We start from the raw sequence: 24890 nt of genomic DNA on the forward strand, positions 1-24890 counted from the left end.
TGACATCAAATATCAACAACATCCTCATTACAACTATTACATCTCATAATCCAAAAAATGACACTACAAAGTTTTTTGCCATGACCTATGCCCAAATAATTTTACAACCAAGGCTTGTCGAAATTGTGTAACATGATTTTGTTGGCAGTATGAATTGACATCAAGTCCATGGGCTAGGACCTCCAAGTACCGCAATAAAAATGCTCCACAGTCACCACTAAAAAAATTCATATAAATCAATTGTTAAAAATCATCATTCTTATTATTATGTTCAAAACACATTATATATATAGTACATACCCTGATTTTTGTTGCAGGATGTCACGCACTCGCACGATGGGCCAAGGAATTTTCGAAATAACCTCACTACAGTCTGGATGTGTTTCGTGATATGCTATCTTCTGAAGTACTAGAGGTATCATGTCTGCAACAGGCAGCAATTGTCTCACAAAAACTGAATCCTTTGTTAAGTCTATCATGGAGTCATAAATATAAATCTTGCCCCCAAGTATATCGACCACACCGAGAACCCAATGATCATTCATGAATATTGGCAAATACACCTACGAAATACAGACAATATTCTTAACAAGTAACGGCAAATATATCTACGAAATGCGGTAACTGTTTTTATCTACTTGCAGTTGATTTATTAATAGTGTACTATCAATAGTTTTATGATGAACAAATAGCAAATTGTTAATAAATTAGAATTGCAAAATAAAGGTTCTACAACAAATAATAGAGAAAACCCAGATTGTAGCATAATGAATGCATACGCAGCTGAAGAAAATTGATATATAATTCCCATGGATGAAGTTCAACTACAAACAATAAGTAAAATTATATAAAGATCTAATGCATAAACTAGTGTAGCCATAACCGAAAATTCATAAGGATAATATTTAATTAGGAACTCCCACAACCATTATTAAAGAGCTATGAATTCACTCTCTTCAATTTCAAATTCACAAGTTAAAGAAGCTTCATTACATTACCAACAAGAAAGATTATCAGTAAATAAGCAAGATAATGACCAAAATCACGTGGGTAATTTGTTTTTTAAAACCCTAATGCATATAACCCTAACAATTATGCACCATAAATTCTCTTTATAAAGTAAAAAATAAGTATAAATGTGGTTAATGACCTTTAGTTCGGTGAATTTCCAGCCTTTAATTCGGTGATTTTGTAGCCTTTAATGTGGTGGATGAACTTGCAGCAGCAGGAGCATGAACTTGCAGCAACAGGACAGGCGTTGTGTATAGTAGCTCGTGAAAGCAGATTTTGAAATTTGAAGAATTAAATTGAGGTAATTTTATAATTCCACATTGAAAAATGTATATGAAAGAAATTTTGAATTATGGGGGTGTAGTTGGATAAATACCTAACCTTTAGGGTATAGCGGGGACAAATCCCTGCATTAATCATTTTTACGCCAAACCATGAATCATCATCTTCATTAAATTCCCTCTTCTTTTTCATTTTTACCCTCTTTCCCTAGGTACGATACGCGGAAGCATACGCCCGATCGTTTCATTGAATTGAACGCAAAATGCCTTTATTCGTTTCCGACGAGGAGATGTCGCGTCTCTCAAACGACGCCGCAGCTGTCGCGGCCAAGGCCGACGCCTACATACGATACCTCCAGACCGACTTTGAGACTGTCAAAGCACGTGCCGATGCCGCCGCTATCACCGCAGAGCAAACTTGTTCTTTGCTCGAACAGAAGTTCATTTCCTTACAGGAAGAGTTCTCCAAAGTTGAGTCCCAGAATGCACAACTTCAGAAGTCTCTCGACGACCGCGTTAACGAACTCGCCGAAGTTCAGTCGCAGAAGCACCAGCTCCACTTACAATTGGTATTTCTTATTGCTCATGATAACCACTAGGGTTTTGGTTTGGTTCCCTGATGAAGCATTATTTTCATTTCTGGAATAATTTATTTGATTATGTATGTGTGTAGATTGGTAAGGACGGTGAGATAGAGAGGTTAACCATGGAGGTGGCGGAGCTCCATAAGTCAAGGAGGCAGTTGATGGAGTTGGTTGAGCAGAAGGATTTGCAACATAGTGAGAAGGGTGCTACTATCAAGGCTTATCTGGATAAGATTGTATGTTTTATGTTTTAACTGATTATATTTTCTGCTCACTAAAAGAGTGTTTCCTCTACACCATATGAATTTATGATGTTTTCTTTTCTATCGTATTGTTTTGTGAAGATCAACTTGACTGACAATGCTGCACAACGGGAAGCACGTCTCGCTGAAACTGAGGCTGAGTTAGCTCGTGCTCAGGCTACGTGCACTCGTCTTACGCAGGTGATTTTGTACAAACTTTCATTATATTTGTTGTGTTAGTCTTTATTATTATTGGCTAAGCAAGCTCATTTAGGTTCTTTAGATTCTGAGGGTGCAGTAGCTATGTTGGTCAACGAAATTAATGTTTTGGTTGTGTATACCACAATTCATTTATGAAATGTACTTATTTAAAAGAATACATAATTCTTGTATTTATGTGATAATTTCTGAGAGGGAAAAAAAGGGGGAAAAAACACCTCTCAGCTTTGAATGCTTGCATTATTAGTGTTTGGTTACCGCTTTGATCGGTGCTTATGATCTGTCAAATAAGATTATAACCTGTCATATAAGCTTTTTTCTTTTCAAGATGATTGAAATAAGTTAAGTAAATGGGATAAAAAATTCTTTTCAGGTCCTCTGCAATATTATTTGTAGAATCAAAATGCATATTTTTATTTTTGTACATTTATGAGAAATTAGAGTCTGAGACAGTGTAAGCAAGAGCAAGTGTCCTCAAGGAGCTTGAAAGCGTCTGCTGTACTGGATGTTTTTGGGTTTTTGTTGTTTGCTTAGGATATTAATTTGTGGAAGAGCTTTTTAGTTCAAGTGTAATATAGGTAGACTATAAATGCTTTGTTATGATTGTCAGATAGAAAAGTGGGATGAGGGGAGGTAATGATTCGGAGTGGAAATATGTTTTGGATGTCTTGCTATGTTTAATGCCTTCTGTGATTATGCTGTAGCAGTTTCAAGAGTTGTGTATAAATCACTTGAAATTTTTTGCCTGCTGATAGATTTCCAAGGTTATTATTTGAGTCAAGTTTACATTTTCACTGATTCTTTGCCATTTGTCCATTGCACTCTCTGACTTGAATGCCGTTGGACTAACTAGCTGTGTTTTTAAGATTTCAGTTCTTTTGATGCTTTATTCTTGTTCTGATACATTTCAAATTTTTAACTTGGTTGTTCTGGAGTGAATCTTCATTTGACATCTCATTCTTGGATGATTAGGGGAAGGAGCTTATTGAGAGGCATAATGCATGGCTTAATGAGGAGCTGACTTCCAAGGTCAACAGTCTTGTTGAGTTGCGTAGAACACATGCTGATCTTGAGGCGGATATGTCTGCCAAGCTTTCAGATGTAAGTGCGCTAAGGACGTACTATTTCTTTTTCAACGTTTTTCCTTAGTGAAAACTTTAATCTGTTCTCTTGATAAAATAAAAAATGTATTGAAAATGAGAAACTTTTATCAGCCTATTGCAAATGGCACCATTTGGTGATCTCCATCAATTTTTGTTCTCTTGTAGGTTGAGAGGCAGTTCAGTGAATGCTCAAGTTCTTTAAATTGGAATAAAGAAAGGGTGAGGGAGCTAGAAATAAAGCTTTCATCTCTACAAGAGGTATCATTTCTTGTTTTTGGCTTTTACAGTTTGCTTTATGTTTCAATTCTTTTGTATCAGCTGCCTTAATGATATTGCTTTTGTTGCTTGGGTAGGAATTTTGCTCCTCCAAAGATGCAGCTGCAGCCAATGAGGAGAGATTTTCCACGGAGCTTTCAACAGTGAGTTTATAAAATATTTGCTTCGGTAATTTCTCTGTGTGTGTGTGTGTGTGTGTGTGTCTAGATTCTGTACAGAAAACACATCTTGTTTAGCTTTGGTGTTAAGGATTTGTTGTTGATTTGAAACTCAGAACATGTTATGGGGTAGACAGGGTTCATCGGCTTCTAGACTAATGCCAGTTTATATTCCACTACATATTGTTCATTAATTAGTAAAAAAATGTCTTTTTCTATGTTTATGATCGTTTTCTTCTTAGAACATTCTTTACCAAATAGTGTTACAACCATGATGAACAACGTATGTTTCTTCTTGGTTTCTTTGATGTATTTATGGTAAGCCCCTACTGTTCTGTGGTTAGGATGGATCAAACTATTTAGTTTTTGGAAGATCTATGGAAGACAAACTATTAAATTTACAACAGATAAATGGCTTCTCTTGGCTTATGTCAACTTGTTTTCAAAACCAAATATGCATGCATGTGTGTGTGTGTGTGTGTGTGTGTGTGTACATATGTATGTATATGCATACATATGGATATTTATTAACAAACTTTGACAAAAGTTGTGTTACAAAATTTTGACAAAGATATGGAAAGACTAAACTGTCCAAGTAATTATAAACAACTTGCTATCAAATTAGTTTTTCTAATTAATGAAAATGAATGGAAACATATAATAGAGGTATATATGTAATTGAAGTCGAATAATTTGTCTTCCAAAAATACTTTATATGCGTCCACCAAACTGTTCACTATAGGTTGGATGTCATTTAGAGCTCTATTAGATGCTGGCGTACTTTGACCTTTGTGCAAAGTCTTTGCTGCTTGGATGGAAATAGAGGAACCAAGTCCTAAGTTCTGGAGGATACTGCAGAGGCTAAAGCATAATTTTAGTAATAAACAAAGTATAATTTTTTTTCTTTATTTCTTGTTATTAAAAATTTAAAGGGTAAGAAAAACCTAATATAGTAAAACGATAAGATCATGGTGTCCTCACGCTCATGACATTAGAATTTTTTTTTTGGGGGGGGGGGGGGGGCGCTCTAGTTTACGTAATTTTACCTTGTATGTTACTGACTTGTACATATTCTTCTCAATTTTATATTTGTATATATTTATTCTTTCTGCAAATTTTCAGGTAAATAAACTTGTTGAATTATATAAAGAAAGTTCTGAGGAATGGTCCAGAAAGGCCGGAGAGCTCGAGGGTGTGATTAAAGCTCTGGAAGTGAGTTTTATTTCTTTGGTGCTTTTTAATGAATGAATTTTTGTGTATTCCCCCCCCAAAAACCTTGCTATTATTAGTGTTTTCCGCTCCTGTCTTCATCATTAATATTATATACAGTTTCTTATCCCAAAAAAATTATTATTGTCCTTGTTGTGATTATAATTATTGTTATTTTGCTATTGTTAAGCAGACCCAGTTGGCTCAAGTTCAAAACGATTGCAAAGAGAAACTTGAAAAGGAAGTTTCTGCAAGAGAGCAACTGGAAAAGGTATACATAGTCTTCCACTTTTTGTTTTTGTTTTTTTTTTTAGGTGTTTGGTTGTGAGTTATGCAATTTCTTGCAATCTTTTTTTCATTGTTGCTTCCCTTTTAATGTACTTGCCCAAATTTTTTAAAAATTCTCGATTATAAATTATGAATTTTATTGTGGCTGATGTGCAATTTCAAAATACAGTATCTTAATTTATAGTTTGAAAGGTTACACTTCTTAGAATTTCCTGTGGTCATTGTGGTCCTACGCAATTAGTGTTTGTTATTTTAGAACAAATGGTTCTATAGCTTCTCAAATTCTCTTCTCCACGATCATGTGAGATTTGGTATCTATCATTGCTATTCTATTGTTTTCTTTGCCATCCCTGATCTTAAAGTATTTTTTTTAAAAAATATCATTCACATATAAAGGCATACATTAAAGATATTGTTCACTTACAAGCCCCTTTCATTTCAACATTGGTCCTAGTAAAGGTCTTTAATTGATGATCTTTAACATTTTTATGATATATTTGTATTTTTTATTATAGGAGGCGATGGATTTGAAGGAGAAACTTGAAAAGTGTGAAGCTGAAATTGAAAGTAGTCGGAAAACAAATGAGCTGAACCTTCTGCCACTCAGCAGTTTCTCAACGGAAACGTATGTCCATAATTTTATGTAGTTGTAGTAAATTTTGGGTGCTATTTGTCCAGCAATGTGGTGTGCATGATTTCATGTTGTTTGTCATCCTTAGTTTTTATCTTGATAATGTTATATCCACTGATTTTGTATGCACACGTACTTTCTCAAGCTTACGAAAACATGTTGAGTAGTAAATTTTGGGTGCTATTTGTCCAGCAATGTGGTGTGCATGATTTCATGTTGTTTATCATGCTTAGTTTTTATCTTGATAATGTTATATCCACTGATTTGTATGCACACGTATTTTCTCAAGCTTACCAAAACATGTTGAGTACCATATTTAAATGTGTAAAATGTGCTCTGTAAAAAGGTAAGGTTAACCTTAAATTTTTTTTTTTGGGTAATGCTAGCTGAAATTATGTGGACCAAACCTCATACGCGCATCATATACAAATCATGTTGGATGACTAAAATTCTACCTTCTTTATGTCAGATTTCAGTTTAATTGATTGGTTTCCTCAGTCTAAGTTTATTCATCTGCTTTATAAGGCTTCTCATAAATTTGCACTTTGAGTATTTTAGATAAATATGTAAAATTTGATACTGTATGTATTTGTGTGGCCCCTTTCTTCCCTTTTATTTTGATAAGAATTGTGCATTTCCCTGCTGGAATGATAGGAATTATCAACTTTCTTTAGTACTTAATCATGTACGGTTGGAAGTTTAACAATTTTATAGATTGCATATATTGAGGGGGTTAGTGTGGATCTAGGTTTCTGTTTGGTCCTGAACTCCTTGGAAAGAGACTAGCTAATATATCAAATTGTTTGATTTGCTTTATCTATTTCAATGGGTAATTTAAAGTGGAAGGTTGTAGGCAGTACACCATGTAATGCAGTACTCTTAATCAGTGCTTTCTGTAGTACACCACGAAATGCAGTCTCTCAATCAGTACTTTCTGTGCATCAGCAAATTTTAAAATGAAAATCATTTCTTCCTTGTTTGTGTATGCAGTATGTAGCAAATCTGATTTTTTGGATTGGAACAATCATGCCTGTTTCTTGTTTGTAAAGTTGCTAGGTGTGGTGGTTGGGTTGGAAGCTTTTATCATTTGTGAGCTGCAAATTAGTTTCTAATAATACATTCGGTTATTATGGAGCAGATGGATGGAATCATTTGATACCAATAACATTTCTGAAGATAATCGCTTGCTTGTGCCCAAGATTCCAGCGGGTGTCTCAGGAACAGCATTAGCCGCTTCACTTCTGCGTGACGGATGGAGTGTAAGTTAAATGGTAATTTAAATACTTTTCCTTTTCCATATCTTATCCATTCAGATTTAAAGTTGTACTTTGGTCTTTTAGCTAGCTAAAATTTATGCAAAGTACCAAGAGGCTGTTGATGCTCTTCGACATGAGCAACTGGGAAGAAAAGAATCTGAAGCAGTATTGCAACGAGTATGCTCTTTTACCTTCTGCTAAATTTTTATATCATCAAGAATGTTGATGCCTGGATTCTTTGAGATATTCATAAAGTAGAGATATTGTTTTGGCAGTTTGGTATTTGGGCTATTGTACGCAGGAAGTTGAGATATAGTTAGTATCATCTACTGGTAGGAAGTAGTTACTTTTCTGTTGCCATATTTTATTGATGTATGTACTCAGTCATTTAGGGAGAGTATGGAGTAACATTTTTTGTTGATATGAAATATCAAAGACTCGCATATTTTAGTTTGCCAACCCTGTAATATTTTGACATACCTTGTTCAATTGTGCATGTCTTTAGTAGCATCTGGATCTTTCCAAAAGAAACGACTATCTTGTTTTTTCTTGTTGTTTTAAAGTTTAGTATCATTCTTGGATTTAAAAAGTTAGTGCAGCAAAAAGCTTAATAGCTGGAATCAATTCAGAAGAAAGCAAATTAATCTCTCTAGCAAACAGAGTTTGGTGTTAAGTGGTTGAGTGGCCTTTGAAGTACTTGGGTTTACCTTTAGATGGTAACTGGGTTCCTATAGGGGAAAAGGTTAGAAAAAGGCTCGATGGTTGGAAAAGTACTTTTCTGTGCGAGGGGGAAAACTCACTTTTGTTCAGTCTGTTTTACCCCGTCTTCCTATTTGTTAGCTCTTCTCAAAATTCGTATAGAAGTTGCTTTTAGAATTGAAAAACTCTGAGGGATGGGAAGGATTTGGAGATAAGAGAGGCATTCACCTTGTTAATTGGGAAGTGGTGTCTAGATCTAAGGAGAAAGGTGGCCTCGGTATTGGGAATTTGGTTAAAAGAAACTATGCTTTATTGGGTAATTGGTTATGGAGGGTTCCCTTGAAAAGAAACTCTTTATGGCATGCTGTCAAAAGAATAAATATGACATTCATCCTAACAATTGGGGCACAAATACAGTTTCTGTTGGCTCGCACTGAAGTACTTAGAAATCTATTCACAAGGCTACTCTTTTTTTCTCCCTCATGTGAAGTTGGTTTTGGGCAACTGTGAAAGAATTCATTTTTGGGAGGATGTTTGGATTGGGGATTTGTCCATATGTTCTACATTCTCTCGTCTTTATATACTCTTTTACTTATGTAGTGTCTCTATCAAGAGTATGATTGCTTATTCCCCGTTAGATTGGAAATGGAATTTCAATTTTAAAAGAATTTGGAAGCTAAGTCCTTCAAGGGACTTTTCTTGCAAATTCTTTTTCGTTAAGTCGATTGATGATCAAGTTCTTTTGAACTTTCAGCCTATCCATATGATTTGGAAAGCTAAAGTCCCAAGTTCAGTCCAAATTTTTGCTTGGTCATTGGCTCTTGGTAAACTTAATATGGCGCCATTATTCAAAGGCGTAATCCTAATGTGTGTTCTCCTTCTCGGTGTTTCATGTGCAAGGGAAATGGTGAAAGTGCGGATCATTTGTTTTTGCATTGTCACAATGCTGTCTAGCTGTGGAATAGATTGTTTCAGGCAGCTAAAATCCCTTCGGTGATGCCAGCTTCTAGTATGTCTATGCTTTCGGAGTTTATTCATGCTTTTGGGATGGGTGAAAAAGCTAGAGTGCTGTGGAAATGTTCAGTTATATCCACTTTCTGGGTGATTTGGATTGAAAGAAATAGGATTTTTGAAGATTCCAAGGAAGATATAATCCTTTTGTGCGAAAGAGTGCGATTATGAGCTTCTCTTTGGGCCTTGGTTACTAAGAAGTTTTGAGATTCTTCTTTCTTCATTGATCTACACTGGGAGGGGTGTTGGCTTAATTGTGTGTTTTGTTATGTTTTTGCTTAAAGCTTTCATGGTCTTTTAGATCCTATGCTTGTATTGTCATCTGATTAGCTCTCAATTTTATAGGTCTTTAGTGATCTTTAGTGAGGTTCTTTCTTTGCGGACCCTACTCGCGTTCTGTAATTATTATTCTTCTTAATACTAGTTTCTTTATTCATATATATACATTTATGTGTATATATATATATGTATAAGGTGTTTTAATGCTAAAATTTAAAGCAGTTTAGTTTGAAATATGGAAAATGTTCCATATGTTACCTTATTCAACTTTCTCTGAGATAGAAATCCTAATTTGGAGGTTATGTGATTGCAGGTCCTCTATGAACTAGAAGAGAAAGCGGGAATCATTTTGGATGAAAGAGGTAATATTTTGATTCATATTAAGAAACTGGGTGTCAAAAAATCAAAATGAGTTCAAAATTTGTATTTGCCCTTGTGAGCCTTCTTTCCATCGTAAAGCTGTAATGAGATAACATTATGAATTTTACAAATATTAATACGTGAAGAAACTTGAACCAGCAATCAATGTAAGAACAAAGAAAAATAAATAAATAAATAAAAAACACAAAGGACTACATCATCATCTAAGGAATGATATCAAACAGTTGTTTCTTGGAATCATTCAGTTTGAGCTTGCTTTTATTGGGGTTATATTTTGGTATTCTGATTGAAATAATGTCCGCAGCGGAATATGAGAGGATGGTTGACGTTTATTCTGCGATCAACCAAAAATTGCAGAACTTCATCTCGGAAAAGTCAAGTTTAGAGAAAACCATTCAGGAATTAAAGGTTTTCTGAAATCTTTTTGTTAGTACTTTGGTTTTTATTGTGTTTTCACGTCTAGCTAGTGGGTTGATAACTTGATATCTTTTACTTATCTTTCAGGCTGATTTGAGGATGCGTGAGCGTGATTACTACCTGGCTCAAAAGGAGATTAGTGATCTTCAGAAACAGGTTTGTGAAGGGTATCCAAATGTTGGATGACTAAATAATTGTTTATATAGTTTATTTTTGCTGTCAAAACTGGTTTCTTGACTGTGAATTTGATATTCAATCATTTGTATTGGTGTAACTTACACAAAGCAACAAATTATGATAAAAAGAGGGGGGGGGGGACTTGCACATGAACAATAAGATGGAAGGATTTGATGAATTTTGGACGCAGAAGAATTCGTTGCTTTCTACAGTCACTGTTTTTGTAATTTCTAGTTATCTTCTTGCATTGCTACTGCTGATGAATGTTGTTAGTATAATTAGAATTAGAGTTATTAAAGAATCCATTATTAATGCCATTAAATTATTGTATTCTCTTTTTAAAGAAAAAGATTTAGTCTTGTTTTGTGCTTGTGAGAATGTTTTTCACTGATTGAAGAATAACATGATGACTTCAAGAATATATTTCACCACAGGCATATTATAGTGTGTGAAATTATGTAGGATGTTGGTCCTTTCTGAGATGAGATTTGGGGTGATATTGTGTAGGTGACGGTTCTTCTCAAAGAATGTCGTGATATCCAGCTTCGTTGTGGATTGTCCAGGATTGAGTTTGATGATGATGCTGTAGCTATTGCTGATGTCGAGTTGGCTCCAGAGTCTGATGCAGAAAAAATAATTTCAGAACACCTTGTATGGTCTCATTTTCTTAGCTTCTTTCTTTTTAAAATTTAGTGATAGACTTTGAATGTATGTTTTGGTGAAAAAATGTTGGCAGTTGACTTTCAAGGACATAAATGGATTAGTGGAGCAGAATGTCCAACTTAGGAGCCTCGTACGCAATCTTTCTGACCAGATTGAGAGCAGAGAGATGGAGTTCAAGGTAACACAAAAACTTCTCAGCTGTATATATTCTTTGCTTGTTTAATTGACCAACTTGTTAAAGCTGATATCTCGTACTAGTTTTGCAAGTTATGAAGCCCATTTTTTACAACGTTTGTCTTCTTCTTTGCAATTGCAGGATAAGTTGGAATTGGAGCTTAAAAAACATACAGATGAAGCTGCCTCTAAAGTTGCCGCTGTGTTAGACAGGGCTGAAGAGCAAGGTCGCATGATCGAATCACTTCACACCTCGGTAATCTTTTTCAGGCATATATTGCTTCTTTTTACTCTGGCTATGAATGATGTAAAAATTTCCAAATTTTGATGTTTATTTATTCATTTCTTGTCCATCTGTCTAGGTTGCTATGTATAAAAGGCTATATGAAGAGGAACATAAATTGCATTCATCTCATACGCAGTATATAGAGGCAGCTCCAGGTTCTATTTCTGCCCAGCTTAATTTATTGGCATTATTCTATCCAATGTTTAATGGCCTTGTCAAAATGCTAAGTGGGGGGAAGGATAAAAGAGGGAGCTTGTTTGGTTGAAGATCGTATGTATTTAGCAAATTGGGTATGATGCTGCTGCCATGGAAAGATATGTCTGTTTGCCCTTTCCTATGCAAATATGCAATAACTAAGTTTTGGTTCTTAAAGTTCCCTCAAGATGCAAAGATGTAATGTAGAACCAATGTGCATTGTTTTGAGAATTGAGACTTTTATGGGGCTAAATGAGTTTTATGATAGATAGAGTCTAAAAATATTATGTATAGAAGATTTTATGTACAGAGGATACATAATGTATGGAAGATATTATGGGTTCTTTTATGGATATTGTTTAAAAATATTATGTATAGAAGATACCAGGGTTAAAGTTCAGCTTTCCTCACTTGTTTCTTCAATAGGATAAATTTTGTTGATTTTCATTTTTTGTTTTATTCATTAATTGTGATGTCTATTTTCTTGGTAGGATAAGAAACGTGATGATCAAATCATTTGTTTTTTGTTCTTTGCTTCGACTAGTTTTCTGTGAACTTAAATAGTGTGCTTTTTATTTGTTGGTATAATTTGTTCTGTGGTTGCTGCATAGATGGAAGAAAGGATCTCTTGCTTCTTCTCGAAGGTTCCCAGGTATGATTTTGGTTCAATACTTCTTTCTGGGAGGTTGGGCATGTTTATTTATTTATTTTGTTTCTCGGTATTGGTTACCTGATTTACTCAATACAGGAAGCAACTAAAAGGGCCCAAGAAAAGATGGCTGAGCGTGTCTGCTGTCTTGAAGATGATTTGGGAAAGGCTAGGTAAAGTTATCTATTAAGCTCTACTTTCTGAACTTATGGGGGAATTCAGAATTTTATTGGCTTAGAGAGCCTTCTATGCAGTGTTTTACTTAGTTTTAGTATCACATCCAAAAACACTGAGCTTAAGCTTAAACTGCTGAATACACTACGTTTTTCCTTTTATTCTACTACCGATTTTTTGGCCTGCCTTCTTTAATATGGGCCAGGCTCCAATGTGGTGGTTGACAATTCAAACTAGTCGTTATTACTTTTTTCATGGCTACTGGCTTTTATGGAGCAAGTTCTATGAGCTTTGCTGAGTCTGCATATCACTTTTGCTAGCTGTAACTTCTTTTTAGCAATTGCTGGCACACCCCTTTTGAATTTTTTTGTATTTTATTGTTTTAATTTCAATACCATTTCTTGTTTCCTATCAAATGAAAAATATTTGTATTCCCTCAATACAACTGTAATATAATGCAACATCTCAATAGATACTATATCGTGATGCTGTGTTGCAACAATCTTCAATGTAGCAAAGGTCCAGCTAGTTAATACTCATGCTATGCTTCAGCCTAATGTTAAATTTCTTCGTAAATTAATTAATTCCTTGTATTTTCTTCACTTATGAATGCCGTGTATTTTTCAACTGAAATTTTCGTTCAAGGTGAAGGCTTTGCTCATGATGAGCATGTTATGCAGTTTAAATTTTTTTAAACCATTCACTATTGGTTACCTTAACTTTGAGCCCAAAGCTGGTATAGAAATAGACCTTTTGTATTCTTTATAAATAGTCATTGCATTTAATAATAGTTTGGTACATAAATGTATTTTTAAATGTATGCAAAATTATGCCTTTTCTTGGGTCAATGTTCTCTTAGAAATCCTCAACTTTTAAGCATGCTTTCTTGTCAAATCTTCTTTTAATTTTTTTCTCTTTAACCTAGGGAGTGGTTGTACTTGAGTACATTAAACAAGCATTTGGCATATATTTTCTTCCAAATATTTTTTGAGTTGCTGGTTGCAGCATTTGAATTTTTATCATTGTTGTGGTCATCATCATAAAAACATATTTTTTATGATACAAATTGTTATTATTGTTTCTGGCATAATATTGAGATTGTTTTTACCTCATTTCATCACGTTATTATAGCTTATTTCATCTTATGTAATTAGGAGTGAGATTATAGCACTGCGATCAGAGCGTGATAAGTTGGCTCTGGAAGCGGAATTTGCAAGAGAAAAGCTTGACAGTGTAATGAGAGAAGCAGAACACCAGGTGAAACAACTTAATGTGGTATATGTATGGATATGTGTGTATCTTGGAATAAGTGGGCTTTTTACAAAATTTCCTCTTTATTTGCATGTGACGCATGGCAGAAAGTCGAAGTCAATGGTGTTTTGGCAAGAAACGTGGAGTTTTCCCAACTGGTTGTTGACTACCAGCGAAAGCTGCGTGAAACATCAGAATCTTTGAATGCAGCTCAGGAGCTCTCCCGGAAGCTAGCTATGGAGGTGGAAGTTATACTGGATGTAGTTAATGATGTTGATCCTTGTAGTTGATATTCACCGCATTTCTTGTGCTTCTATAGGTATCTGTTTTAAAGCATGAAAAAGAGATGTTGTCAAACGCTGAACAGAGAGCTTATGATGAAGTCCGTAGTTTGTCACAGAGAGTTTATCGGTTGCAGGTTGGGAGATTCAATACCACAGATTTCTATCTTGCAAATGCTGTGAATGTTCTACATTTGGACTTAGAAAAAAAAATGGTTCTAATTTTACTTCGTGCAGGCTAGTTTGGACACTATCCAGAATGCCGAAGAAGTTCGCGAGGTAGCTAATCTCACCTGTGAATATGTGTGCATTTTTTTCAAATCATGGGATCTTCCCGAGTCATTGAGTTGTATCGTGCTTATCACTGGAACTGCAGGAAGCAAGAGCTGCCGAAAGGAGAAAACAAGAAGAGTATATAAAACAAGTTGAGGTGTGTTTTCATCAAATCTCCAATATTTTCTGGCATGATGAGTTGATTGAAAATGTTTTTATTTAGACTGTAAAATGATAGTTATTCAAGTTGTTGCCAATTGATTGTGTGGTTTGTAGTATTTGCTAGTTAAGCTTTATTATCATTGGTTCTTTTTATTTCCTTTTATAATAGTATGTCCACTCATAGTCTTCCTTGCGCGTATGGCTTGGATCAGGGTTGGGTTATGAAATCAGAACCCATATTTGGAGAATGTAGCCACTAGAATGAGCATGTGTTCAGACTTTTTGGTTTTATGATGTTGGAATCTGATTTATGCTTGTTTTGTTTAGTCTGAACATGATAATCCATGGAGAGTTCAATACTAAAGTTGATCATTTCCATTGTAATTATATTGAAAATGTTAACCATTGGTTCTGTTGATTGGTGAACCCTTTGTAGAAGGAGTGTATGGAGTCATTTCCTGTCTATTGTTGCTTCAAACCTTTGGTTTCCTTGTCTTTTTCAGTTTTGTTCTAAGAAATGCTAATACTTATTTCATGTTACTAAGACATTATTTAAACTTTTTTGTGTGCACAAAGGGGCAATATCTAATTTTTTTGATGTTGCACCAATAAAATTTATGCAGAGGGAATGGGCTGAGGCTAAGAAAGAGCTGCAAGAAGAGCGGGATAATGTTCGATTGCTCACATCTGACCGGGAACAAACTTTAAAAAATGCTGTTAAGCAGGTTGAAGAAATGGGAAAAGAATTGGCTACTGCCTTGCGTGCAGTTGCGTCAGCAGAGACTAGAGCTGCTGTTGCGGAGGTTATTATCTGTTGAAAAGGCTAATGCATTATGGACTAGTCCCTTCTCTTCCTAGAACTGAAATAAAGAAATGTTGTTAATCAGTTTCATGCTTTCTTTTATCTTTATGACGCATAGCTTACTTATTTGATGGCTGTTTTGCTTTATCAGACCAAACTTTCTGATATGGAGAAAAGGATTAGACCTTTGGACACAAAGGTATAGCTTTGTTGAATTTTTCTTTTTTATTTTTAGAATGCAAGTGAAGTTACTCGCACTCGCCATCTTTGCTTAACAGGGTCTGCTTTTCGATGTGCCTTGTTTCTGAGTGTCTATTTCGCCAAGTTTGCTCCTTCTAGTATTTTGTGGTTTATACTAGTTGTTGTGTTTTTTTCCCTTTTTCTTTTTGGTGATAAGTGTTTGTGCTAGCTTAATTAAACTGACTATTGCAATACATATTCTTTCTTGATGTATGCGTGGTATCATGCCAAACATATATATTCATTTGAGATAAAACTATTGTTGAGCTCATAGTCATTTTCTAGTTTGCCTATTCATGGTGCAGAAATGGTGCTGATGTTCGTATCTTACTAATAATCTGCCTGTTAAGGCTAAAAATCATGATGACTTTAGGCTCCTTGTAGTTGATATTTTTATTTTTCAGTTAAAGGTAGTCTGATGGTGACGTCAATTTGAAGGAATCATTCAGATCCAACATTCCTATGTAGTCTATGATTTCTTGTACAATGTTTACTAATTTCATTAGTATGAGATACTTCGTCTTGTGTGATCTGTCTATGACATTGATTGGCTAATATGATTTTCTAGTTTCGGCAAAGCCTGACACTAAACCTCGGATCAGTTTCACTATAAAAATAGTAACAGCAACTCTAGTCTATGGCTGAATTTTATTGTGTAAAATGTGGCTAGTTAAATACTGTAATTTTCTATATTGTGTAAATTATAGATGAGCAGAGTCTTTGGTTTGATATTATTCTACTTGTTTTACTCCTATAAATGGAGTGAGTCTAATATGTAGTAATTGCTTTTATTGGGTTCTTAATTCAATTAATGCAGGGTGATGAGGTGGATGATGGTAGCAGACCAAGTGATGAGGTCAGTATTCATTTACCTCTGGGATCTTCTGTGAATGATGCTGCTGATACTGTTTGCATACGCATCATCTAGTGTCCAGTGTGTTCGTATTAGAGATAACAACTTATGATTAACTGCATCTCTCCTTAGGTTAATGCCTTTATTGTGTATTGCAAACCCTCACAGTTATACTGTAACTAATTTTAAAATGACTGTTTCACCATACCAAGTTCTAAGTGTAGTCCTTTTTTTCTTTTTTTCCCGGGTGGGGGGTGGGTGGTTGCTGGAGTGGAAAAATTCACTTTCTGGTTGGCTTGTATAAGGTGGGGATTTAAGTTCATCTTGATTGCTATATCCGGAAGGGTGTTCTAGATGTGTGCCTTAGAATACGAACATTATAATCCGCTAAAGTGTTACTCTTAGGCTAATGCCTCTGTGCCCTATTATGGAGGTTTGTCTCTTTAAGCATAAGCTTAAGTTATGCTTGGTGGAGTGATTTTGAAATTGCAAAATGTGAATTTCACCATTCTCTATGCCCTATCAATTGAGCTTGATTTTGAAAATATGAAATCTCAATTTAATTATATTTGGCTGTATAATATATTAATCTAACTGTCCCAGACTTTTTGATATGATGCATTGCTATTGTTTCACTTAAATATGCTTTAGGTTCAATTGCAAGTGGGAAAAGAAGAGCTGGAAAAATTAAAGGAAGAAGCACAGGCTAACAGGGAACACATGCTTCAGGTGCGTGTATATAGCAGCATTTAAGTATTCTTACCATTCTTATGCAGTAGAATAATTCAAATAACATTTCACTCTATTTTGCAGTATAAGAGCATAGCACAGGTGAATGAAGCTGCATTGAAGGAGATGGAAACTGTTCATGAAAACTTTAGGACTCGGGTAATTTTGGCATTATGGGCTCTTAAAAATGTGTTTCAAAGACTTTTCAATTAATCTGTTATTAAGTTTTTTTTTCCTGAAAATATCTGTTAGGTGGAAGGGGTGAAGAAATCCTTAGAAGACGAACTTCATTCACTTAGAAAGAGGGTTTCTGAGCTCGAAAGGGAGAATATTTTGAAGTCTGAGGAAATTGCATCTGCAGCTGGAGTAAGGGAAGATGCCCTTGCATCTGCTCGAGAAGAAATTACTAGCTTGAAGGAAGAAAGATCAATTAAAATGTAAGACTGTTTCATATTACGTTGTGGTGATTTTGATTTTCCCTTGCATTCATTCCTCATATACTCGCTTTGATTGTAGTTCTCAAATTGTGAACTTGGAAGTTCAAGTTTCTGCTTTGAAAGAAGACCTGGAAAAAGAGCATGAGCGACGGCAAGCTGCTCAAGCCAATTATGAAAGACAGGTTACTTTTAGCTATTTGAAGATGCACACAAGTTGCTGAAAATGATGCATGCATGCATAGAGCCTAGGCTACAGTATTGAGATCAATTTAAAATTTTCTAAGGTCACTGCTCTGGAAATTCAGTTTAACAAATGCTTCAAATTTTCTGAATAAGCTTGCTTGGCTAGCAGTGCATTGGAAAACATGTTCATGTCCTTCGTTATAATATTCCTCTGGGTAGAAAGTGCTGTTTCTTATCTATAATATTTGTTTTAAAAAGATTAGGGATAGCTGGTTTTTGTATTTTGTAGAATGAGGGAAAAAAATGTCATAAACTGTGGGCTTGCAGATTTTATACTTTAGACTTGATCCAGTTTGATGGTAATCTTCTATGATTTCTGTATGCACAGGTTATTTTGCAGTCTGAGACAATTCAGGAGCTGACCAAAACATCACAAGCCTTGGCTTCGTTGCAAGAGCAAGCATCCGAATTGCGTAAACTGGCAGATGCATTGAAAGCTGAAAATGTAAATATTGTACACGCTATTTTAGTTTCATTGTTGTTTTGGGGGGGGGGGGGGGGGGGTGGGGTGGAAAAAAAGGAAATTCTGATTTGTGGTTTTTACCTTTTAGTTTTGCTGTGGTATGACAAGCCAGTTTTACTGGTACTCTCAATGTCTTTTTCTCTTGACTTTAGATCGCAGAAGCTTTAGACATGCCATGCCTAGATCACTTGATGTTGTGAGATACAAAAATGCTTACCCTGCTACAATTTGCAGGTCCAGTCTGTTTTCAATATTATGCATAGAATTCTCTTAATTGTTTTATAGTATGATTTGAAAGGAACTAAATGATATCCTAGGAGAAGTGAGCTGGGTGAAATTTAAGTTGCTTTTCTTGCTACTATTTTGCTAGAGCTCGTGAAAGAGAACTTCTTGGACTTGAAGGATTATCAAAACATATTAGTGTTTCATTTCTTTTGTCTTGATTTTATTGATAGTTGATGACACATATGCTAGTGTTTTGTTTGGCATTAGATAATTTTACGAGGGAACATGTTATTGTGATGGATATCTGCTGCTGCTTTTGGTTTTTTATGATTTTGTTCCCAACTTTCTTTTTAGTCGCTAGCTTATATATAGTCATGCTGGCAGTTTTTGAGTTTTATTCCATTAGCTGATTGACTTCCTGGCATAATTTTGCTACAGAGCGAACTAAAGAGTAAGTGGGAGTTAGAGAAATCAGTTCTGGAGAAATTGAAGAATGAAGCTGAAGAGAAATACGATGAAGTTAACGAACAGGTCAATGCAAGCCTTCTAGTTGCCCTGTTATGTTCTCACATGACCAGTCTCAATTCTTTGACTGGATCGATCAAGATCTGGAGTTTTACATTAAGTAACTGATGAATATGAGAGATCCAATTCTAAATCTCACTCCAAACTTCACACAATCTCGCATATTCAATTTTTAGAATTTTGGAGTTATTTATTGATGTTTCGCATCTGGATGGAATTTTGCAGAACAAAATACTACACAGTCGACTTGAGGCTTTGCACATTCAATTGACTGAAAAGGATGGTAGCTCTGTCAGGATTTCTTCTCAAAGCACTGATTCTAATCCAATTGGTGATGCTAGTTTGCAGAGTGTGATTAGTTTTCTTCGAAATCGAAAATCAATAGTAAGTAGATTTCACCTATGATGATTGCTCTTATGTCATGGACTTTCTTAATGTTTTTGAAAACTTCCTCAGGCTGAGACGGAGGTAGCTTTGTTAACGACAGAAAAGCTACGCTTGCAAAAACAAGTATGTTATTTAATATTTTATTTTATTATACAGTCATTCATTATTATTGAATTGATTCTCCGCAGTCTTGATTTCTCAAGTTTTCTTTTGGCAAGTCAAAATAAGAAGCTTATTTTAAATTAAATTTTGTTTCAAATTTAAAAACTGCTTTTATGTGGCCATAAACATTGCTAAAGTGTTCATCGTTTGTGGAAGGGATTGATTTTGTATTGTACATCAACTCATAGTAAACTTGTCATTTCTTTATTACCTTTATCCAACCTACTACGGATCATGGATTCTCTCTTTGTTGTTCTTGGTGATGTGAAATGACGCTTGTGATGGGTGTGCTTAGGAAGAGTTTATAGACTGTATTCTAGGATGATTTGTTAAGATGTTAGTCCGTCCACATTCACTGGTAATGTTGTAGTTTAATATTGTTAATGTCCCAGTTCTGTCCAGAAATCAGGTCCCAATTGAATGATCTAAAGCATAATTTCATTAACCTCTGTCATCCTAACTTGATTTGACTTCTATGTAGCTTGAGAGTGCTCTTAAGGCAGCAGAGAATGCTCAAGCGTCACTTACTACTGAGCGTGCAAATTCAAGAGCTATGCTATTGACAGAGGAAGAGATCAAATCCTTAAAGCTCCAGGTTAGGTTTTATTTTTTCTTGAAATATTCGCATTATGGAAACATGGACTGCTGAAAATCATTTTTCTCTGCCCGTTCTTCCTATTTCAATAGCTGCAACATTTTATGGTCTGGATTCATTTCGGGTTGCTCTATTGCATATTCTGTTAAACTTGTAACTTTCCTTCTTAAATTTTTGTTCTCTCATAACCTCAGATTATTGTTAAAATTTTGCAGGTTAGGGAACTAAATTTGCTTCGCGAAAGCAATGTGCAGCTCAGAGAGGAAAATAAGTATAATTTTGAGGAATGCCAGGTATGCCTCGGGGTGGACCTCTGCATTTAGAGATTAGTTTTCATTTCTGTTATACTGTTTTGTATATTCATAGTAGTTTGATGTTATTCTTAAATTTAATAAGTTATCTTGATATGATCATAGAAATTGCGTGAGGTAGCTCAAAAGACCAAGTCTGATTGTGACAATCTAGAGAATCTGTTGAGAGAGAGACAAATTGAGATTGAAGCTTGTAAGAAAGAAATGGAAAAGCAGAGGATGGAGAAGGAAAACCTGGAAAAGAGGGTCTCTGAGGTACTGGATGTTTGAACTGCTTTTAATGTTACTCATTCTTTTTGGTAGCAGTCTAACATGTAGAACTTCATGTAGTTACTTCAGAGGTGTAGAAACATTGATGTTGAAGACTATGATCGCCTGAAGGTTGAAGTTCGGCAGATGGAGGTAGAGTAATTCTTTTAAGTTATTTCTCATGCATTTGGCAAATTGATGGTTCTTGATTATGCTTTTGGCCTATTTCCTGATTTATTTTGATTTTTGGTGACATTATTTTCTCCGTTCGTGTTTTATTTTGTCTGTTTACTATTAACTATATTTTCTTGTCAAGCACCCCCCCCCCAAAAAAAAAAAAAAAAACCCGCGCGTCCTGGAGGGACCTGAATATCTTTTGCAGCTATTATCTTTTAGTTTTCGCCCAAAATATCACCACAGATGTGATGCTTTTAATCACATATACTGGGAGCTGGAAGAAAACTAGGAAATATGTAAAACATTAGTTGCATGTCCTTAATCATTTAAATAGCTCTGGTAAGTTCGGGATGGACGTTTTGGGAAACCATCAGTATGGCTAGATGTAACAATCAATTTTCACTTGGTTTCTTAGTCTCTGTACTCTCTGCAGCCTATAGTAGTTCCCCATCTTCGTTATATTGGTATTATTTTCTCATTATTTTTTCAAATGTGTCTTCACTTTCACCAGGAAAAACTAAGCGGCAAGAATGCCGAGATAGAGGAAACAAGAAACCTTCTTTCTACGAAGCTGGATACTATTTCACAATTGGAGCAAGAACTTGCAAACAGCAGACTGGAACTGAGTGAGAAGGAGAAGAGGCTTAGTGATATTTCTCAGGCGGAGGTACACCTACACGCGTTTCATATGGAATAGATAGATATGGGTTTGTTTCTTTGTCCTCAATACTTATATGGTTTTATGTGCAGGCTGCTAGGAAGTTAGAGATGGAGAAGCAAAAGAGGATTTCAGCTCAACTGAGGGTGACTATTTGACTAATTCTTATGCATAATCAATTGCCTCTATTTGGTTACTGTAATTTTCTTTTGATGTGTAATGTTTTATATTGACATGAAATCGGTTACTTCAGAGGAAATGTGAAATGTTGTCGAAGGAAAAGGAGGAATCAATCAAAGAAAATCAATCTCTTGCCAGACAGTTGGATGATTTGAAACAGGGTAGCCTTTTCTTCTTGTTTTTGGTTTAGTATCATCATGATTTTCGTTTATTATTTTCTTTTGGACTTTGAAATCTGGTGTGCTTTTGGTTTATTTTTGTAACTCATGTTTATTAATTGCCTTCATAGGTAAAAAGTCTACTGGTGATGTTACTGGTGAGCAAGTGATGAAGGAAAAAGAGGAGAAAGATACTAGAATACAGGTTTACAAATAACCACTTCTCTTTTTGGGTTTCATTTTGTTGTATCTGTTTCCTTTTTCTCTTCTTCTGCTTCTTTTAAGCTTCTACACCTCTGCCAGATTCTAGAGAGAACTGTTGAGAGACAAAGAGAGGAGTTGAAGAAAGAGAAGGATGACAATCAGAAGGAGAAAGAAAAGCGCCTGAAAGGGGAGAAAGTAATGTTGGATTCTGCTAAGCTTGCGGATCAGGTTATCCATCTGTTCATCATCATGCAATCCTTGAATTTCTTGTGTGGGCATTTTAAAATTTGCACTCTAGTGAAAACTGAAAACTGAAAACAGTCAGCCGATTTTTAGTGAAAAGTTGATTCTGTTCTTTAATTCCAACTTTAATGCCCCTTTTCTCCCATTATTAGTGGAAAACAAGGATTTCAAGCGAACTTGAGCAGCATAAGCAGGCTGTGAAACGCCTTTCAGACGAACTAGAAAAGCTCAAGCATACTGAAGCTGGTCTTCCAGAGGTAATAATAATCTATGACTTTCCATTTATAACACATTTCTTTTCAAATGTTGAATTTGAATGAACAAAGATAGTGTGTGATTGCTGCCGCACTTTGGGCCTCCATCATTTGGGAATTTTAAGATTCTTCTTTCTTCATTGATCTATATTGAGAAGGATTTTGTGAATTTCCTTTTATCATTGATCAGTCATTAGTCATCAGGGTAATCCTTGAGTTCAATTTTTAAAATACTTCTAATTATATTATCTATTCATATTCTTTTCAGCTGGCAACAACTGGTTCCCATTATTTATTTATAAAGTTTTGCGCTTGATTTGTGTATATTGGAATGAATTACATTTCTAGATATTGGAATTGAAAAAAAATGGCTCAAGTTGATGTTGTTATTATGCTTTGTGGTATCTATCTCATTCTTGCTCAATTTTGTTACTTTTTCTCAGGGTACCTCGGTTGTTCAGCTCCTTTCTGGAACAAATTTGGATGATCATGCTTCATCCTATTTTTCTGCTGTTGAAAGTTTTGAAAGGGTGGCACGTTCAGTTATTGTCGAACTTGGAACTTGTGGTCCTTCGGAGACATCTTTGGCCTTAGATGCTGCAGCAGCAGCAGCTACAACGGGTATAATTTTTTCCTTGCCCAACAGTTTGTCACCTCTAAAAATGGTGGTCGCTTAATTCTTTCAACCCTGTAGGTTCAGCGGTTGCTACTCTGGCACCGGTTACGGCGTCTTCAGCAGGACCTGGAACAATTCATTTACCTGTAAAAGCAACTGATGGAAAAGAGAGAGTTAATCTGCCCAAAACCAATGCTGAAACTCGTAAACCTGGACGACGATTGGTTCGTCCCCGACTTAAAAGACCTGAAGAGTCACAGGGTGATATGGAGACGTCAGAGGCAGAAGGATCTAACATTACAGGGAAGGTTGCAGCATCTCATGATGCAGAAACTCAAGGAAATCTTGCCCTACAGAGTCAACTGTCGGCACGTAAACGCCCAGCTTCAACCACAACTGAGTTGCGCGAGGAATCACTCTCTCAAGGGGAGCCCAGTTCTGATGTCCCAGCACCAGTGCTGAAGAAGTCCAAGTTACCGGATTCCTCTTCAGAAGATGCAGGAGGACAATCTGCATCTCCATTGGAAGATACTCAACCAACAACTGAAGAATCTGTTGAAGCTGTTGGTGATTTAGCTCAAGGTTCAAATGAGGAAGCTGTTGAAGCTGAGAAGGAAGAGGTTGACAATACAGGAGAGAAGGCTGAGGAGATGAAAGAATCACATCAGGTAGATACCACAAGTGAAGCTGAATTGCAAAACGATAAGAATGATGTATTGGAAGAGAATTTGGATAGGCCAACTGGAGTTGAGATGGCATGTGATGATGGATCAAAGGATCAGGCTGAGCAAGAGAACCAACAGTTGACATTGGAATCTGAAAGTGAGAGGGAAGAGGGAGAGCTGTTGCCAGATGTGACAGAGGTTGAAGGGGCTGCTGACCTGTCAAATGTGGTTGGGAGCCCAGAAATTGGAGAACTTCTGCCTGAGCTTGTTTCAACTCCCGTGGTCTCACCAGGTGGGAATGAGGATGAAGCTCCAGCTTCAGAGGAACCCCAGGAGGCTGTAAATGATGAAGGTGACGGAACTGAAGAGAATGCTGAAGGTCTTGATAAGTCTAATGATGGTGAAGAGGCCGATCAGGTCCCCGAAGGTTCCGTGACTACTGGTGAGACTGCTTCCACCAGTTCAGCTATAGAACCTGACATCTCAAGGCAACCTAGTTCCAGTGCAACGACGACTGAGGCAAAACAGGCATCCCCTCCTGCAAGTAATGCCTCACATATAGTAAACCTACGGGAGCGAGCAAGGGAGAGGGCTATGCAAAGACAAGCTGGAGCAATGCCTTCTACAGTGATCAGAGGCCGTGGCAGACCGGCAGGACGTGGTCGCGGCGTACGTGGTGGCCGCAGCGGACGGGGACAAAGTCCTGCTCAGCAATGATGAGCTGTTGGAATATGTAGTGATCATATTGATTGCTGATGGCTACAATACAAAATGCCTGTGGAGTGTGTCTAGGTTGAGTAATCCTCCTCCTCTTCCCCCCCCCCCCCACAAAAAAAAACCCCATCAGAACACCAAAAAAAAATGATTCGACTCTGCTTTGGTCACTGGATCCGTAGGCATGGTTCGCTTGTATCTTATTCTGTCTACTACTACTATTGAAGAGAGGAAGTCAGTCGTGAATCTCAGTTCACAATGTGCCATCTTCCGTAGAAAAGGATCTAGAACTCAAATGGTGAGGTCTTTTAAATGCGGTGGCGATTTCACACGGGGAATACCTTTTGTGTTGGATATAAAGATTATGATATGAACTCGTCTCGCGTCATTTAACTTAGTACCCTCTTGGGTACAAAGTAATAAGATGTCCTAATTTTCTTATTGCTTGAAAATGTGTCTCGTTAATTGTA

The 24890-nt window shown here is 36.1% G+C and overlaps 1 protein-coding gene and 1 long non-coding RNA gene across 3 annotated transcripts; one reads left to right on the top strand and one right to left on the bottom strand.

Annotated features, from left to right (window-relative positions):
* LOC112095686 lies at positions 1 to 1202 on the bottom strand. Its single transcript, XR_002903946.1, has 3 exons — positions 1151 to 1202; positions 301 to 563; positions 1 to 217 (listed from the first exon to the last, which is right to left on the bottom strand). It is a non-coding gene; the product is annotated as an uncharacterized LOC112095686 (long non-coding RNA).
* A 20-nt stretch (positions 1203 to 1222) lies between these two features.
* Positions 1223 to 24861, top strand: LOC18031751 (nuclear-pore anchor). 2 transcript variants are annotated; one of them, XM_024177651.1, is made up of 49 exons: positions 1223 to 1312; positions 1505 to 1861; positions 1966 to 2112; positions 2221 to 2319; positions 3310 to 3438; positions 3606 to 3698; positions 3794 to 3859; positions 4997 to 5086; positions 5274 to 5354; positions 5887 to 5996; positions 7141 to 7261; positions 7343 to 7435; positions 9561 to 9609; positions 9933 to 10036; positions 10133 to 10201; positions 10730 to 10873; positions 10959 to 11063; positions 11202 to 11315; positions 11422 to 11500; positions 12152 to 12192; positions 12289 to 12362; positions 13518 to 13620; positions 13722 to 13856; positions 13934 to 14032; positions 14133 to 14174; positions 14272 to 14325; positions 14954 to 15133; positions 15284 to 15331; positions 16190 to 16228; positions 16877 to 16954; positions 17039 to 17113; positions 17207 to 17391; positions 17471 to 17573; positions 17963 to 18079; positions 18761 to 18853; positions 19073 to 19231; positions 19304 to 19357; positions 19878 to 19991; positions 20207 to 20284; positions 20408 to 20557; positions 20633 to 20704; positions 21240 to 21395; positions 21479 to 21532; positions 21640 to 21727; positions 21856 to 21929; positions 22028 to 22156; positions 22324 to 22428; positions 22869 to 23046; positions 23120 to 24861. In XM_024177651.1, exons 2-49 carry the CDS (start codon positions 1556 to 1558, stop codon positions 24421 to 24423), a joined length of 6180 nt encoding a protein of 2059 aa, XP_024033419.1. In that variant the 5' UTR covers positions 1223 to 1312; positions 1505 to 1555; the 3' UTR covers positions 24424 to 24861. The 2 variants fall into 2 exon arrangements, with proteins under 2 accessions (XP_024033419.1, XP_024033444.1); XM_024177676.1 differs by having other exon boundaries at positions 5277 to 5354.
* The last annotated feature ends 29 nt before the right edge of the window (positions 24862 to 24890 follow it).

The sequence above is a fragment of the Citrus clementina genome, unplaced genomic scaffold, assembly GCF_000493195.1.
Source record: "Citrus clementina cultivar Clemenules unplaced genomic scaffold, Citrus_clementina_v1.0 scaffold_9, whole genome shotgun sequence".
In the NCBI taxonomy this organism is placed as follows: domain Eukaryota; kingdom Viridiplantae; phylum Streptophyta; class Magnoliopsida; order Sapindales; family Rutaceae; genus Citrus; species Citrus x clementina.

Bases quoted from the DNA above. Each gene is read 5' to 3' on its own strand.
- LOC18031751 (XM_024177651.1), top strand. From the start codon at position 1,556: ATGCCTTTATTCGTTTCCGACGAGGAGATGTCGCGTCTCTCAAACGAC. The intron at 5,087-5,273 runs GTGAGTTTTATT...GCTATTGTTAAG, and splicing joins GTGTGATTAAAGCTCTGGAA to CAGACCCAGTTGGCTCAAGT. The intron at 5,997-7,140 runs GTATGTCCATAA...ATTATGGAGCAG, and splicing joins AGCAGTTTCTCAACGGAAAC to ATGGATGGAATCATTTGATA.